Source organism: Lampetra fluviatilis, chromosome 43 (genome assembly GCF_964198595.1).
Source record: "Lampetra fluviatilis chromosome 43, kcLamFluv1.1, whole genome shotgun sequence".
Classification (NCBI taxonomy): Eukaryota; Metazoa; Chordata; class Hyperoartia; order Petromyzontiformes; family Petromyzontidae; genus Lampetra; species Lampetra fluviatilis.
In genome coordinates this window covers 5,305,380-5,324,402 of record NC_136317.1, presented here as the reverse complement: position 1 = coordinate 5,324,402, position 19,023 = coordinate 5,305,380, and the positions used below count along the sequence as shown (strand labels likewise).

Genomic DNA, 19,023 nt, shown 5'->3' with positions numbered 1-19,023 from the left:
GTCAGTTAACTCTACTACACCGTGTCAGTTAACTCTACTGCACCGTGTCAGTTAACTCTACTGCACCGTGTCAGTTAACTCCACTGCACCGTGTCAGTTAACTCTACTGCACCGTGTCAGTTAACTCTACTGCACCGTGTCTGTTAACTCTACTGCACCACGTCAGTTAACTCTACTGCACCGTGTCAGTTAACTCTACTACACCGTGTCAGTTAACTCTACTGCACCGTGTCAGTTAACTCCACTGCACCGTGTCAGTTAACTCTACTGCACCGCGTCAGTTAACTCTACTGCACCGTGTCAGTTAACTCTACTGCACCGTGTCAGTTAACTTTACTACACCGTGTCAGTTAACTCTACTGCACCGTGTCAGTTAACTCTACTGCACCGTGTCAGTTAACTCCACTGCACCGTGTCAGTTAACTCTACTGCACCGTGTCAGTTAACTCCACTGCACCGTGTCAGTTAACTCTACTGCACCGTGTCAGTTAACTCTACTGCACCATGTCAGTTAACTCTACTGCACCGTGTCAGTTAACTCTACTGCACCATGTCAGTTAACTCTACTGCACCATGTCAGTTAACTCTACTGCACCATGTCAGTTAACTCTACTGCACCACGTCAGTTAACTCTACTGCACCGTGTCAGTTAACTCTACTACACCGTGTCAGTTAACTCTACTGCACTGTGTCAGTTAACTCTACTGCACCGTGTCAGTTAACTCTACTGCACCATGTCAGTTAACTCTACTGCACCACGTCAGTTAACTCTACTGCACCATGTCAGTTAACTCTACTGCACCATGTCAGTTAACTCTACTGCACCGTGTCAGTTAACTCTACTGCACCGCGCCAGTTAACTCTACTGCACAATGTCAGTTAACTCTACTGCACCGTGTCAGTTAACTCTACTGCACCGTGTCAGTTAACTCTACTGCACCATGTCAGTTAACTCTACTGCACCGTGTCAGTTAACTTTACTGCACCGCGCCAGTTAACTCTACTCTGTTCTGTCCGTTAACTCTACTCCGCTGTGTCTGTTAATTCTACTGCACTACGTCTGTTAACTCTACTGCACTACGTCTGTTAACTCTACTGTGCTCTGTCCGTTAACTCTACTCCGCTGTGTCTGTTAACTCTACTGCACTACGTCGGTTAACTCGACTCCGCCGCGGCGGTCCGTCTGGTAGGCACGGCGGGCAGCTGTCTGCGTCGCTTCAGCACGATGCCCTTCATGTTCTGCAACCTGAACAACGTCTGCAACTTCGCGTCACGCAACGACTACTCCTACTGGCTCTCCACGCCGCAGCCCATGACCATGAACATGGCTCCTGTCCACGGCCAGGAGATCCAACCTTTCATCAGCAGGTGTGAGGCCCATTTAGAAATTTTTACGCGAAATCTGTGAGTTTTTTGTTTAACATTTTTTTATTCGAATTTTTTGTTTGCACGGTAAGATCTCCAAATGTGCTCAAGAGAAAAGTCGTTACCGCACCCACTCGCGAAGGATTTCCTCGTTGTGCCGCCGCATCCGTGATTGACGGTGCACACGACAATTATTATATATTATTTTTTTTATGTTAGCAAGTTCGTGACCCGTTGCTCCCTTCTTTTTCGGAGGCTGACATTGGTCGTACACGTTTTTTTTGTCCTAAATAAAACACAGCTGCTTTGGCACGGGAAGCGCTGCCTGAATAAATAACTTTGACGGATATATCGGCAAAGTAGGTCCTTTGGCTGTTGCTTGTTTCCGCTGTGGCTGAGTTCAGAATCCTGCGCACAAGATCGGGGATGTGATGTCACCGCGCGCTACAGGTTTAACTTTAGAGACAGATGTGCCCTTCTCACGAAATGTATTTTACCCGGATGAAAGTGCACCTCAGAATTTTAATGTTGCTGTGACAGTTGTAGTGTAACTACTATTCGTACTTTTTGTCGTTAAATTTTTTTTAATGAGGATACACAAAGCTAAATACTAAATTACGGTGATGTTTTGCATGTAAATTCCAACGTGATGAAAAGACTAATGGTCCAAAGTAAATTTGGGCCATCCTGTGCATTGGTGGCATGCCAAAGCAATGCCGCATTGCTAATATGGGCTGTGCCCACGCTGTTGTGCCACTATCACCACCAGCATCTCGTCTGCCAGGCATGTTACGTGACGATGCATCAACTCATACTTTTGCAGAAATGTTTCTTGACCACCTTCGTGACAAATGCAGAATTCCCTGAAAGCCGCGGTAGAAATAAGCATCGTTTCGATTCAAATTGCTCATCATTTTCTTCATACACATGCCGCACGTGCGCTTAAACAATCGATGCTTTTATCTTCAATCCGTGCTACGTTCTAGCCCTTATGTTCACGTTACTCCCTGCAGAGACGCTACGATTACCACGATGTGAAACAAAGTTTGGCGAATCGTACGATTCGTAACAAACAAAACTACCTCCCTAGCGTCTCCATGCGCTGTGCAGAAGGGCCGTTGCCCGAAACGTTGCCTATTATATCCTTTTTTTTTCTAAGGTCACAGTGCAATTGACAGATGTGTTGAGTTGTGTTGCTTGTGCACCACTTCCAATGTGCAGCAGCTGCATCGCCAAATCGTTTGTTACAATTTACAGAGTGACTGTGTGTGTGTGTCGGGGGGGTGGTGAGGTGTGCGGGTGGTGGTGGGTAAATTGTTTCATGCCTTTGGCCCACACCGGCCGAGAAACATCTGCTCGGTATAACCGCGGTGCTGCGCGGTAAACATCGAGTTTTGCGGATCCGCACACCGGCTCGGACCACGTGGTTATTTCACCGGCGGTGCGTGCGTGCGCGGGCACGCGAGCGAGAACTGCCTCCGCCCGTTGTGACTGTGGTCTCCGTGGTAACCGCCGTAAACGTTTCCACAGATGTGCGGTGTGCGAAGCGCCGGCGATGGTGATCGCTGTTCACAGCCAATCCATCGTGATCCCCCCGTGTCCCAACGGATGGGCCTCCATTTGGATCGGCTACTCGTTCATGATGGTATGTCTTGGCATGCGCACACGTGCACACACGAGCGCGCAAAGACAAAGATGCCCCGTATAGCCTTTATAAGCTACAGAGCTACTAACTATTTTGATTTTACCAGGTAAGGCCCACTGAGCTGTATAGCTCTTTTTCAGAAGCCACCTGGCCACGCATGATTGCCTAATTGAAGTGGCTTATCATGGGGAAATGTATAGCAGCCAAATACTCTAAACACGTGTTTCTAGATGTGGAGGGAAAACCGGAGGACCTGGAGTGAGAGGACATGCAAACTCCAAATATACAGGCATTAGGGTCGGGATCGAACCCACGACCTCCTGTATACCAGGCAAGGTAGTTAAAATCTCCTAGCCACCATGGAACCCCATAACAGACTGTTGGGTAAAAATTCTGTTGGCGAGTAGCGCTGGCATGACGACACGCAAGGGAGTGGTGTGGCCAGCACCACCGCACCCGGTCCACCCATCATCTCCCCAATTACCACCACCCCGGGTGCTAATTTTTAAAGGCTGAGTTGACCTCGGGGAGGCTTCAGGACCAGCTCAGGTATTCGCCGTGAATTATGGGCTTGAGCAGGAGTCGAACTCGGGTAGCCTGGTTCGTGGGGGAGTGTGCTCACCACTGCACCACCGCTCTCCACGTGCACATACATGTACACATGAGCAAACGTTAAGACACACACGTACCACGTAAACACGTGCATATCAGCATACGTACACATGTGCATACATACATACACTTGCACACATGTGGTATTTATATATATGCAAAAAAAAATTCTGAGAATAAAGTGATAAAAATAGATGCGACAACACAAATGCTTGACCTAGTTAAAAGCATAGTCCTCCTGCAGTGATCGTAGAATTGATTCGCCGGGCAGAGGGAGACGCAATAGTGAGTCCATTCATCATCATTATGGTCTCCGGCCGTCAGATCTTTATTTAAATCAGGTGAGAGTCTATTGAGAGCAAACGTCTCCGTTTCAAGGGAGAGCCGGGTCACGAGGTGCATCATCGGTCCCCGGACACCCATCCTTTTCACAAATCCACGCCAACCAAAGTGGTGAAGTATGGCCACATAACTCCCCCCCCACCCCTTCCCTCCACCCCCCCCACTTTTCTCCCACCAACCCCAACCAACACCGTATGGGGAGGCCTTAGACCAGCAGTGGAATGACAAAGGGCCTGGGAATTATTATTATTTTATCAGTGGAGTGTTCATGAGCTCCACATGATGATGTTACACCAAAGACGCTTCCAGATAAACAGAGCTCAACGGGTTTTTGGCAGAGAGCGGAGACAAACAGAAACATCTTAGCACGTGCCGGCAATTCTCTGTGCGGGGGATATCACTGTTTTCCCTTAGCCTTCTTATATATGTCAACTGATACAACATACGCCACGGGATAATGGCTCCATTTGTGTGCGCATGTAGATATGTATTGATGATTGCGATGCGTACATGTAGTTGTGTGTCGCTGTCTCTGCACGCACGTACAATTAATACAAAAAAACTGGCAACAATTTTCATTACATGAGTAAAATAATATTCGCCGAGCAATAACTGTCCATCGGAGAGACTTAGCCAGCGCTTGCAGATATCCTGGGTTCAATTCCAGGCTTCCTACACCCTGGCGAGATGTTAACTACCTCGCCTGGTATGCAGGAGGTCGTGGGTTCGATCCGAACTCTGTTGTTGTATATTTGGAGTTTGCGTGTTCTCCCCTTGGTCCCATGGATGTTTTTCCAGGTCCTTCGGGTTTTCCCTTCACTTGTAGAAACATACGTTTAGAGTTTTTGGCTGCTACAATTTTCCACATGATAAGCCACTTCGTTGAACTATCATTTGTGGCCAGGTTGCTTCGTCTATGACTGCAACACAAAACTCACTTTTGACCCTTTACTACATACAATATAAACTTTATCACAAAATTCTATGGTATAAAAAACATCATATTTAAAGTTCAACATGACAGTGATTTAATTGAATATGATGACAATTCTGTTGCATTACTTTCCTTCTCGTGCGCTGCCAGTCGTAAATGTATCCAGAATCGGGATGTGAGTGATGATAAGGCCAGCAGTGGATTGACCATGGCACTCAATAATAATTTCAACTCACGGTATACGCTCACTTTCGAAGGGAGAGAACGACTCAGAAGCACGAGGAACCACTATCAGGAAAGATAGCCACATGCTGAGCCGACAACAACAATTGCCCAAGCCCCACGGTCCTCTATATATTAAGATGTTTTCAGCCAATTAATGAGTGTGTACATGTGGGAGTAAACCGGAGAATCTGGAGAAAATGCATGTGCTCTAGGTGGAAACACTCTATCCCATACAGATGTAAAACAGGTGGAGTCCAAATTTTTGCTGTATTGCCTTCTGGTGAGCTAGGGCACACGATGATGATGATGTGGCCCGGTTTGTTTATAGATTATTTGGCTGCTTCTATAAATTCCCACGTTGTCATAATGATGATGATGATAAATCCACTTCAATGAGCTGCCACATGTGGCCAGGTCACTTCTGAAAAAGAGCCAATAGCTCATTGGGCAACACCTGGTAAATAAAATAGTTCAATTTTGTTTGAAGTCTCTCCTCCAAAAACTTCATCTTGCACCCCATGCCTTTTTTAGACCCCCTTAATTGCTTCCTTTCTCTCCTTCCCCTGCTCGGTCCGTGCCGTTCCCTCCCGTTTCCTCCTCCGCAACCTCTGCGCTCTCTGAGACGTTTGTTCATTTACGGGCGCATTTACCAACGAGAATTTGCCAATGACGCAGTTAAAAAGCTGCGAACATGAGGGTTCACCTGTCACGGACGGTGAGCTTGCCCGCCGCTGACTCGTCACGGAGCATGAACCATCACGCGAATTCCGGTCGTCCGCGCAGTGGAGGCTTTTTGATGGCCATCGAGCAAAGATGGTCACCGCATCAGACGCTTACAGACGCGCTTCCAGATGCGCTCCTGCGGTAATCTGGATCATCCTCTTCCGATGTTAGAAAGCCACTTGAATCAAAATTGAAAACGAATTTCTTTAGTTTTTTGTCCTCCGATTAGCGCGGTTGGCTACGTACGGTGTGAAAGAAGTTCTACGTGTTTGTATTGTATGGTATGGGTCTCCTCATCTCACCTCCATCGCCACTAGAGGCACTATACTATTGTAAACTAAACTTTGTTTTAAACCAGGTGAGGCCCACTGAGCTATGCGGCTTTTTTTCAGCAGCGACCTGACCACCAACGATAGCTCAACGAAGTGGCACATCGTGTGGAAATTTACAGCGGCCAAACACTCTAAACGCGTGATATTGATTCTAAATGTGGAGGGAAAAAACCGGAGGACCCGGAGAAAATACACGTGACCATGGGGAGAGAGAGAGAGAGACACGCAAACTCCAAATATACAACAGGCGTCAGGGTCGGGATCCAACCCACGATCTCCCGCATACCTGGCGAGGGAGTTAACATCTCGCCACCGCGGCACCCCACTACATGCATGACCGAACTGTGCCGATCCCCCGCCCCCCCCCAACGCCGTCGTGTGCAGCACACGAGTGCCGGTGCTGAGGGCTCGGGCCAGGCCCTGGCATCGCCTGGCTCCTGCCTCGAGGAGTTCCGCTCAGCGCCCTTCATCGAGTGCCACGGCCGCGGAACGTGCAACTACTACGCCAACTCCTACAGCTTCTGGCTCGCCACCGTCGAGAACAACGAGATGTTCAAGTGAGTGAGCCAGGGGGGGCGGGCATTCCTAGAAAATGCCGTGTTGGGCAAAAGCCACGTTCGACAAGTAAATAGACCTAAAGGGAACTAAAGGGTTGCGTTCCTGCGTTCTTTAATTATCACCCCCGCTCCCTATTTGTTGAACTAATTCTACAAGATTTCCGCCCTTGTTATTGAACAGAAGTCCCGCGGTTAACAGTGACATCGGTGAACGGTTTTTGTGGTTGACGTTTCGCCTCCCATAGGACCAGCATGGTTTCGCTGACGTGAACATTTTGATAGCGGTGGTAGGTTTACGTTATGCGCGCCATTTTCAGCCAATCTGATGTCCGCAACGACCGCACGGCTAGATGAATGCGGCGGTGTGTGAACGTTTGCTTCCTGCCATGTTGAGTGCGTCACATTATCACGCAACAAAAACACACACACACTCACAAAAGCGTACATGGTAAATAAATCGTTCTCACGGTCGATTCGTTCACACCTTCCAACGGACGCTGCACTATCACGGCACTACTTTTCGACATCCACAGCGTATGAATCGTCATCACCTTCATCAGCCGGATGAAAGCCTCTCCAGGCTGCCACCATCTCTCACGGCCCTTCCGATGTCGATAGCCTATTAGCCCTTTCCCATTCCGATGACGTACGTGTTACGAGTGCGTCATCGGAACGGCATCGGAACAAAAACTAAACTAAAATATCTTTTACACCATTGGTACCTCAAATGCTTACCCCGAGCTCTCATACTTTGATGGTGCATTGTCTTTGAGTTGTGCGCCTTTTGGCGTCATCTGGTCCAACCCATGTGAGACTAGGCTCTAAGGAAAGCTGTCTCGGGTGTGGACCAATCAACTTCAAGGACAGTGCATACATTATCAGAGTTGTGTTTTTTGTTTGCATTATGACTGCAGGTATTGTGGTCTATGCAAACATGACTCCTCGTAAAAAAGGTGTCAGGTTTGTTGCCAGATAAAAGGGTAAAAAAACAATTATCTTATTATAAAATATCTTTTCCGGTACCGAGGCTCCCACAAGGCCATGCGGGAGGGCGTGTGGCACAGTTGGGCACCAGCTGTCTTAGATTGCGGCGGTCAGGTTGCTACAGTTCTCTGCGGTAACAACGTCTGCAAAAGCAAGGGCGCTACTCCGCCTCTCTGAATAAACTTGACGCTGAGCCGCTCGCGCGTTCCGAGATTCGGCGGTGAACGGGACACCGCCCCCCACCCTGCAACCTGGAGGCGTCTCCGAGTACGGGAAAGGGTTAACACAGATAGCCAATGTCCTGTTTACACTCAAACATCACCCTCTGCCTCCCCCCCCGGCCCTCGTCACTTTCAGGAAGCCACAGTCGGAAACGCTCAAGGCTGGAGAGCTGCGTTCGAGGATAAGCCGGTGCCAAGTCTGCATGAGGAAGACATAACGCTCCTTCCAAAGGGGGGGTGGGGGGGGTGATTATAACACAGCAATGATTTCACAAGGGTGCTCTCTGTGTAAATGATACAAACTCTATGCATATTTTATTGTGTGTACCTCAGGCGTCTAATGTTGTGTAACGCAGGCCTTCCAACTCGGCAGCACATCCGCCAGAGGTTTTCTGCTCCCCCACCTCCACCATCATCACCCCCCCCCCACCGATGGGGAGACGGAACAGCTGCGTCCACGATGCACTGCGCTTCACGCAAAGCACACGCGCACCCGTAGGAATTTGCACGTGGAATGCGCGGGGGCAGCCCGGGAGGTGTGTGTGTGTGCAGGAGTGAGCGTAAAGACGCGGGGAAATCTGTTCCGTGTTTGTTTTTTTTCTAAGTTGTTTTAAACACGGGGGGGGGGGGTGGAAAACTCCCTCCAGATGTGCTGCCCACTTTACTTCTGACGCAAGATGAGCATATAAAGGGGAGATGTTGGAGAGAAAAAAAAAGGACACGTCAGAAAATCAACGTCTTTGATCGTACGTGTACATATACACATTTTAATATGTATTGTACATTACGTATGTGTTTATGTGCCGGTGTGTTTATATATATAATATATAGCACACGAAACACATCTGCACATAAAACACAAAATCAATAAGGGGTCTTCAACGTGAATGTCCTGTTAATCGCTTTAATCATTTATAACAAAAAAACTAAAAGAATGCTTTGGTCAAGGATTATATTTAAACCGTAGGACACTATTTTGGTTTCGGGGTTTTCCTTCTCTAAATGTGCCACATTTTTTTTAGGGATTAAACAACAACAAAAACAACTCCCGCAGTGAAAGAGCTCCAGTGCACATTTTTTACATTAAAAAATGCACCCTGGAGTTTTCTCATTAGACGTTTATTTTTTTTAAACCTTGGACAGTTTTTAAAATGTGTTTTTAAAGCAAAAAATGAGCTGCCACTCAAAATGGAAAGAATTAAAAGCCATCTCTCTCTGATAAAAAAAAAACATTACACTTAAGACGACTCCTCATTTTGTAAAAGTTTTGGAAGGTCTGGATTGGCAATTGCTAAGCTCCAAAAGACTGCTGTTATAGAAAGGCTTGGCGCATATAATAATATTATTTTTTATATAATGTGACTGATCTTTAACTATTCATATGGTGCTGTTGCATAGATTAAGCTACACATGCCACACTCACAAACCCCCAGAAGCCTTGTATTAGTTCCTTCGCTTACAAACAAAATGACAACAACAAAAACTGGCCAGTGCAGTTTTAAGTGGATTATATTACTTGAATGCATGTCGTATTAATCATTTGATTTCGTTTTTCCTTCTCTCTAATGTCAGACCACTAAGTGTCTCCGCAATTTGACGTACGCGAACAGTTGACCTAACAACGAGCTGCTGCTGCTGCGTTGAAGCTTGGCCGATTGTGGCAATGCGTGCCAGGCTAGGTGCCGCATCGAACACCGTGTTACCGGCGGCAATGTAACGGCGCACCTTCGGCTAACGCCGACTTTACCCGATAACAACGACAACAACAACAATGTTCGGGGGCTCGTAAGGCCACCGAACGGCGAGGGATGACACGCTCTACCCCCTCGCGAGCGACGAGTTATGCCGACGTGGAGTTTGCCGATTTACACTCTCAAATTCGCAAACGCCCCTTCCCCATCAGCACGCCGTGCTGTTGACGCCCCTGTCCTCGTTTTTCTCTGCCCGTGACTTGCCTGCATCGTCTATCTATCTCTCTCTCTCTCCACGTCAAGTAAATACGGCCACCGTTTGCGTGCGCAGCATCTCGAGAAGCGTCGGCGTGCAAGGCACTCCTCGTGATTCTGCACTGCGTTGTTCCGCGTGCCCCGACGACTCGCTGCTGCGGTGTTGCGCGGCGTGTCCGGAGTGTCTCGCGCTGGGCACGGATGAACGCGGGTGACTTGAACATCGTCCGTTCACGCGGCGCAACAACGAATCGGATGGCATCCGCTAGAGAACTACGCTGCCCGGTCACTAGGTAGCTTGAGTGTGCTAGCATTAGACAGAGAGTGCCAAAATAGTGAAATGTTGATTGACCAAACCATGATTCCTCCTCACAGTAATAAAAGCCAGCGAGCCATGGGCTTCATTGATAGGCAGACAGTGTTACACCGCTTGTGAAGCTGTTTACATGTTCACGAATACGTCGCGATAGTTGCCACGTTTGTCCGCAAACATTCAGCTACAAAACACCTACTGGCATTCGTAGTGATGCGCCTATTTTGCCTTCACGTCAATATGTAAACAGACTGATAGAAGTGTGTTACGATTTGTTTTCGTAGATTCTGCTCATGACACGATCAGTGTAAGTCCAGGCCTGCCATGTTAAGCTTCGCTGCTTTTTTTGTATTTTTGTTTCGATACACTTGACTGTATCTACTCACGCGCTCACTTTATTGATGATGAATAACGGATGTTGATTTTTTTTTTGTTAAATTCGAATTTTCTCCAATCACGACAAAAAAAAAACTGGCCTCACCGAATGCAAAGTCATCATCGACCAGTATCGTGAAGCCATGGTTCTATCCACTGCGGGATGAGGGCCTCCCCAAGGTTCCGTCACCTCTCACGACCGTGCGATGTTGCAAGTACTTACCGAACGCAACGGTCTCCGATGTTGAAGATTTATGGCTGGACCGTGCCTTATTTTCAGCGGAATATTCGACGGAACGTTCCTCTGAAAATTGAGCCGATTTATATTTGCTTAAGACAAGAACAAAAATACAGCCCTTCGGGTTTGTATTTTTGACAATAAAATCAAATCGAGTTTAAAGCTCACCAAGGTTTATTTGTTTTTGTTGCACGCCACTTGCAGCCGCGTTTTCTTTTTGTCTGTGCGGTTTGGCGAGCGTCGTCAATCCGTTCACGCGGTTCGCCGCAGTTTTGACACCGTGACAACTTTGCTCGGCATCTCTCTCTCGCTGTCTGCGTGCGCGATTGGGGAAAAGCATTGCAATCGGAGAGCCCTCACCCATTGATATGCCGTTCCACGCGCGCCGCCAAGACCAAAGATGTGGAACAGTAGAGTGGTTGCACGGAACTCGCGCAAGGCCGTTATAGCATCGTATGTGGGCGAGACCGATCGTGTGTTGAGACTGTGCGTACATGTGTGCGCGAGCGTGTGCGTGTGTGTGATTTTCCCATTGTTGAGTGGAAATTTCCAGTTGACCCTTTCACGGAGGCGGGGGGGGCTCGCATTTTGACAATAACAACAATGCGATGGCGTGGGATGACACCTGGCACGTTGCCAACAGTGGCCACAGCTTAGAGTGACGGCGTGGCTCGCGTGAATCGATAGCTCATTCAAAAATTATCGCGCCGTCACCGGCTTATTCTTTTTTAAAGAGGGGGGGCGGGGGGAGGGGGTGTTCTGGTGCAGGCGGTGATGAATGACATTAGAGAGCTATATTTGGTGAAAGTGTGCATTGGGAATTGTCTTTTTGTTCATTAATGCCTTACATACGAATATGTATTATGGGATGGTGCTAACTTCTCAAAACGTTGGACCGGTAGCGAACTGGGGGTGCTACTACGACGTGTTACGGGACGAAAACGGGCAACGAAACGTGCGTTTGTGTGTGTGTCATTTTAGCGACTGTGTGAGAGCATGGACAAGGTGGCGTATTCCCGTGTCAGGTGGCGAGTGCTGATTCTTCAACATCGGCAACAAATGGCCTTCACAGTGGGTGTGGGTGCATGGGTGGTGTGTGCGTTCGTGCGCGCGCGGGCCTCTCTAAGCATGGCATGCGTGCGTCAAATATTGCCTCGTGGCAGTTTGGCCGCAAATGCTGCTGCTGTTGCTGCTGTTGCTGCTGCTGTTGTCCCCTCTGCGCGCTGTCCAACGCGTACGCGCAGGTAACGGTAGCGTGCGGCAAGACGCAAATAAATACAACGCAGTCACTCGCATCAAGGACAAGCATTGACAATGTTTTGTTGAAACCCACGCGTCTCTCATATTCGAACGGCCCATAACCTCGCTCGGCTCTTCCCGCCGTTAATGCTGCATTTTACTTATCGCTGTTACATGGAGGGTACAGTCTTACCCGTTTTAAAGAGCAATAATAATAATAAGGAGAAGATTCATCATTTCAACTTGTTGGGTGCCGCCCAGTATTCGCTCACTCTCTCGCAGAGAGCGATGCGGCGACTCTTGAGCTGCGAGGAAACCGCAGGCAAACGGGTGAGTCGGTGAAATAAAAAAAAAACCCTCCAAGCTCTGCGGTTCTCTACGTAATTGTACGCGTGCATGTTGAACTTTCCTTTCGCACCATACGTAAGCCAACCGTGCTAGTCGGAGGTGCGGGGGAGACTGGCAACAGACGAAACGCACGCACGCATGCAACAACAACAAAAACTATTGCCGCGTTGTTTCCTGCAAGGCGTAACTTGCTATCTGCAGTTTCAGCGTAACGTGTTTAAATCTCCCGCGTGAGCGCAAACGCACGCACGCTGGCAAACGTGCAAGTCGACGGCATGTTAATACGCGTTTGGCAATCATATACTGCCCGACGAGTCGGTGCGTCCATCGTTGCCAGACGCTCGTGTTTCCAACATTCACGCGAGGGAAATTGATCGATTTCTCGAGTCAACGTTGCGAGAAACCAGGCAATTCGTTGAAGAACAAGCGTTGTTGGACAGCGGCTGTGAAATCGTGAGCAGGCACGATGGTGATGCGGGGTAAGGGGTGCTAGGGTGATTCATCCAGGCCACAGCGAATGGCTGCAATATTTGATGATTGGCTGCCGTACGCGAAAGTTGAACATATACATGAACATACATATGTTGAATTTCTTTCCCACTGTACGTAGCCAACCATGCCAATCGGAGGTGCGGGGAAGGACAACAAACCAAACACATAAAACATTTGTTGTAGAGAAATTACTTTTTCAATCTCGATGTAAAGGTGCATAGCTCCAGTGGCTTCCTAATATCGGAAGAGAGAGCGTTCCAGACGGCCGCAGAAGCGCATCTGAAAGCGCGCGATGATGCGCTGAGCACAGTCTTTGTTCCGTGGCTAGCAAGAAGCCGCAAGATGCAAACAGTCGGTGCAGACCGCTGAAATAGAGGTCGTAGGTCAGTTTTTCGAATGTGAAAATGTGTCCGTTTTGCGTGTGAAGGCACAGCTTGTCAGCTTTGCACAACGGTAGCTTCTTCTGGGTTGATGTGAGGTTTTTTTTCGTGCAGAAGCTCATTTTAACCGTACAATAAAAAATTAATAAACTGAAAAAAAATCTAAACAGCGTTTATAACATTTTAAGTCCGAAACGTTGGCGGCCAAAATCAATCTCACTACACACCCCACATTAAAATGTATAACATATTGTTTTTAAATAGATGGAGGTTCTGGTTAATTTCAAAGAGAAGGAACAACTCCCACCGACATAGTACGGTGTTCATGTTTAAAAAGCCGGGAGTTAAGTTTATAAAACAATTGTATTGCTAATTAAGCCAATCAACGGGCTAATAAAAAAAAAATCCAAGGGGGCTATTCTGTAAGGCATTGTCGTTTGCAGGTAAAACTAAACTTTTTTTAAAAATAGTATTTCCCAATGGTTTAATCATTCATTTCTGCAAAGCTGAGTGGAGTACAATATTGCCCACGTGATATGCATTCATTAGTTATATAGAACCTTGCCGAACAACTACTAGAGATGCGTAGTTGAATAGGGTGCAAAGATTTCCACTGATTCGCACAATAAGAAAGTCTTGGCTTAATTACCAATATGAAAATGCTTAAACATTTTGGCTTTTTTTATTATTAAGTATGGATATGAGCACCCAAGTGCCTTTTTGTGCAACAAATTTCAATCTTTTGTTTTTCGCACACACGACCTGCCTATGGACCCAACATGCATACATGCCATACGTATATATATCTGTAACGCACTGTTAATCACTGCTGTCAATCCGTCGCTACTAATTATAACAGTCGTGCCTGTTTATACAAACCAAACATCTTATACTGTATTGTGTATTTAGAGTGATTTTTAAAACCCCTGCACAAACCTTTTTTGTTAGTTTGTTTTTTGTTTTGTTAAACGCTTTACATAGGGCAAACATTCAACACGTTTGGTAGAAAGAAGAACAGGCAATCGCCCACTACTGAAGACATTAAATGTACCGGCACGTGGACCCCCCCCAAGCGCTGAATAAATTTGGCGAGTACTTTGGAGAATATTAACTGTCTACAACACATTAACATTTGATCACTTAGAATGTGATTCAGCCATAATAATAAATGTTTATCTTTAACATAAAAAAAATCAGGGCTTGTGTTTTTCCAATAATACCGTTAGGTTGTATAAAAGGGGGAGAGGATTGCGGTATTAGCGCTTCAAGTGCTTCGGGGATTTGCGTGTTTATGCAAAAGACTACAACGGGAATGCTAAACCAGCAAACAAAAGTATCTTTAACAAATATTAATTGAAATATATTTAATTTCATTTTCTTTTAACCCCTCCCCCAGGCTTGCATATGCAATATATATTTTGAGTCCTTGATATTTATTACATAAGCAAAATGAAATAATTAAATTGTTCAATGATATACGTATAATTTTTCATAACAATAGTGAAACCATTATAGAATTAGCTCAATAATCTTTGGCTCCAGTGTATTTACGCGTGTCTGGGAAACCAGCTGCCTGAAGGCAAATTTCCGCATTTTAACAAAGTGCGAAAATTGCTAAAATTTTAACAACAAAAAAACTTATTTTGGGGGTTATTTTTTACGTAAAAACCATGCCCTGACCAGCTGTATGCAAACATGACCTTGTTTTGCTGTAAACAAATTTGTCAAGGAATAAAGGACCCTACACAGGACTTGAAGCATCACTGCATTAATGTATGTAATTGGTCATCAGCGGGAACAGAGCCACGCTCTATCCACTGCTGGGTGAAGGCATCGCCCAACAATCCACACTCTTTGGTTGTTTCACGTAGGTATAAAAACAAAATAAAATAAATCACGACGTTTCGGGCGCTACACAAGCGTCCGTCATCAGATCTGAAAGCATGGCCTGCTGCTTTATTTTGTTTTTCTACCTACGTGACTTTACCGAAAGAACCAAAGAGTATGGATTCCTGCAGTCACGAAAGCTTCAGATCAAGATTGCAACAATCCACCTCGGCTCCTCGCTCGAGCTCATCGCAGGCGTTCCATCTCCACGCTGGACGTGTCTCGAGTACTCAGCAGGTCGGCAGCCGACAGCACGGACGGCTGGAGGAAGGAGGCTTGAGATCGTCTAGGAGTAGTGCAGGAAATTTAATTGACCTAGTAATAGGTTTTAACCCTTTCAACTGGTACAACAACTGACACCTTTATACAAGGCATCATGTTTGCAATAACCACAACACAAGCAGTCAAAATGCATTGATAGTGCACTGTCTTTGAGTTGTACGCCTTTTGGCGTCATTTGGTCCAACACCAATGGAGACTAGGCTCTAAGAAAAGCTGTCTCGGGTGTGGACCAATCAACTTCAAGGACAGTGCATATCATCATCATCATCAGAGTTGTTTCTTTTTGTTTGCATTTTGACTGCTTGTGTTGTGGTTATCGCAAACATGATGCCTTGTATAAAGGTGTCAGTTTTTGTACCAGTCGAAAGGGTAAAAACCTATTACTATATTTTGCCACTGGTAAAGGAGGTCTGATAGTGTGAATGAATTGACCTGCCATCTGAGTGAAGGTTGACTGGGGAGTTTCAACAGGAAAGCTTGGTTGCTGGGGCGAGTGAAATGAGCGGGGAAGTGGTAGGAGAGCGCGTGGATGGGAGGAGAGTGAGGATACAGGGGAGAGGTAGGAGACCGCGTAGAGGAGACGAGCGTGAGATGATCGAGGAGAGGTAGACGCGGGCGAGTCGGCAAGGCATCTTGAAGATGGTGAGCGCAATGAATCTTGAAGATCATCCGGCACTGGATTGCGTGCTGGTGAAGGGATCGAAGGCGTGGGGGCGGTGTGGCCTTAATAATTACGGGTGAACGTTTGGGTTGGCAGCATTTTTGCAATGCCCTCGTCAGTTTAAACACCACTGCCCTTACACCGGCTGCGGTCAAATTCGCTACGCCCCAGCCCACGCGGTCCTACTTGCTCCTCCCAAGCCGAAAGCCGACGAACATCGCCTGACATTGGCGTTACTCGCCGGAGAAAAGTGGGCGGTGAAGGAATAGCCGGGCCATGAGCTGCGAACCCTACAGATCGGCCCGTGCGTCACTGCGAACAAAAGCCGTGCTGCAAACAGTGTGCATTCACATGGCCTTCTATGACTGGGGCTTTTAAGAGACAAGGTTTAACAAAAAAACGCCATTTATTAAAAGGATTGCCTTTATGCTTGCCTTGAGTGTATTGTTTGTAAAAATATGCGATTTCTCTCAAGGACTCGCGGACTGACATTCGCGTGTAGTTGCGTAAATGGCAGCTATTTTTAAATACAGCGGTAAACATCTCGAACGATTTGGCGTGGTGACTCAGACCCGTGTATTTAATTTTTTGTTATTATTCCCAATAATCTTTTGATTTAAAGCCCATCATAATTTACAATGGTTGCACTAAGCCCATTGAATATTACTGGTGATAATAACCATCATCATTATAACAGTAATATGTATGCACAGACACATAAGACGCATTGCCATCGGTGTACCACGGAGGTTTAGAAAAATACGAATCCTCTAAGGCAGTGGTTCTTAACCTGTAAAGCAGCCTTGAACTCCTCCTTTGCTTCTCATTCGTAATTTTTTTTAAATATTGTTAATAAATACATAGGTTTGATGAAACAAAGTAGTTGTATATTCTTGGTTATTTCGGTAAAGTCACGTAGAAGGGAAATAATAAATGAATAAAAATAAAACAATACAATTTTATTATTTTATTTTTAGGATTTTATTATTTCCCTTCTACGTGACTTTACCGAAATAACCAAGAATATGAATCCCTGCAGTCACGAAAGCTTTAAATCGAAAAGTAGTTGTACTTACGTGCCCGTGTTGCATTTGTGTTTTCGATTAATTACCTTCTTACAAAAATCTGGCCTCGTCTCGCACAACCCCAGAAAGGGCATCTCGCACACGGGGATTAGCACGCGGCGTGGAAGCGATTGGGGCCAATGCGAATGGCCCATGAAGCGTGACTTGAACAACAGAAAGTCAATGGTCACCTTCGCCTCTCGACGAATACGTGCCGTTTCGAACGCTGTCGCGGTGTAGCGACGGGCGGGCGCTCTGGAATTGCAATCAATCTAGCGGTTACCGGTTCGACTCCATGTCCCGGTTCGGAAGTTGAAACAATGGTGGGGAAAGGGGCGAGTTTCTTAAATCTCGACCTCGCATCGCCTCTGTCCACCTGGCAGTCGAAATGGGTACCGCTACAGTTGCTCGATGGGAGGGTGACGTGCGGTAAAGCGTGGGGGCATCCTACCTAATTCTAGATTTGAAGCTTTCGTGACTGCAAGGATTCATATTCGTAGGTTTTTTCGTTAAAGTTACGTAGGTAAAAAATTTAAATTAATAAAAAGTAAAATAAAAATAAAATAAAAATCACGACGTTTCGGAGGCAACACAAGCTTCCGTCTTCAGGTGGAACAGTCACAGCACGATAGCTGTATCAAGTGAGAGGATTCTAGATTTGAAGCTTTCGTGACTGCAATGATTCATATTCTTAGGTTTTTTTCGCTAAAGTCACGTAGGTAAAAAAATAAAATTAATAAAAGTAAAATTAAATAAAAATCACGACGTTTCGGAGGCAACACAAGCTTCCGTCTTCAGTCACAGCACGATAGCTATCGTGCTGTGACTTCCACCTGAAGACGGAAGCTTGTGTTGCCTCCGAAACGTCGTGATTTTTATTTTATTTTTATTTTTTTATTTAACTTTTTATTAATTTTAATTGTTTACCTACGTGACTTTACCGAAAAAACCGAAGAATACGCATCCTACCTCTTCCAAGACAATCTCGCCAGCGTGGAAGAGTAGGCCAAGCGCCCTCGAGAGCCACCCTCTCGTCGAAGCACTTCCGGCAGGACTGCGCCTTTATGCAATGGCTGAGCCAGGATTTTCAGGTCGTGGGGAGCAACCCCTCCAGCAATGAAAATGATTGGAGTTGTTAGTTAGTGAGGACTTAAATTTCGATTTAAAGCTTTCGTGACTGCAGGCATTCATCTTCTTGGTTCTATCGGTAAAGTCACGTAGAATGGAAATAATAAAATAATAAAAATAAAACATAACAAAATAATTCTCACGACGTTTCGGCCACAACGCAAGCAGCCGTCTTCGGGTGTAGAACAGGTCTGTCGAGAAGACAGAGTCTGTCATTTTGTAATGTTTTATTTGTATTATTTTATTATTTCCATTCTACGTGACTTTACCGAAAGAACCAAGAAGATAGTAAGGACTTGTCCCTTGCTTTTTATTCGGCGCAGCCATCGATCGAGGGTCGAATTCGAACCGCGTTGTGTGATCGGCATCGCGCTCGCTGAAGGGAAGTCGTGGACTGTATACGCAACTGCACACAATTCTGAGTCACTTATAACTGCGTTGCCGTTACTTATTGCCAATTATGGACTCAGACTATTGTCCTATCATCTCATAGAGTCCTGGCACGTAATACTATGCTACACAGTGGCAGTGGGGGTCGCAAAATGCCGATTTATTACTAATAAACCCCAATGATCCGATCGAAATCACTAATTTCGATCGGAGGGACAAGTGCCACCCAACCCCCGCCCCCCCCCCCCAGTGCCTTTATCTCTTGCACCTTTACTGAAACTTTGCCAATGCTCGATCAGCCAAAACACAATGGGGGTGGGTGGGGGACGACCGGGAAGGA

General features: G+C 46.4%; 1 protein-coding gene across 1 annotated transcript in view; it reads left to right on the top strand.

The window, feature by feature from the left end:
• The window catches only part of LOC144947047 (uncharacterized), a 143,297-nt gene extending 128,263 nt beyond the window's left edge, over positions 1 to 15,034 (top strand). Inside the window, exons 49-52 of the mRNA XM_078876192.1 lie at positions 1,191 to 1,368; positions 2,896 to 3,010; positions 6,563 to 6,735; positions 8,077 to 15,034. Coding sequence (XP_078732318.1) covers positions 1,191 to 1,368; positions 2,896 to 3,010; positions 6,563 to 6,735; positions 8,077 to 8,158 — 548 coding nt within the window. The 3' untranslated portion in view covers positions 8,159 to 15,034. The remainder of the gene's footprint in view (positions 1 to 1,190; positions 1,369 to 2,895; positions 3,011 to 6,562; positions 6,736 to 8,076) is intronic.
• Positions 15,035 to 19,023: the final 3,989 nt, after the last annotated feature.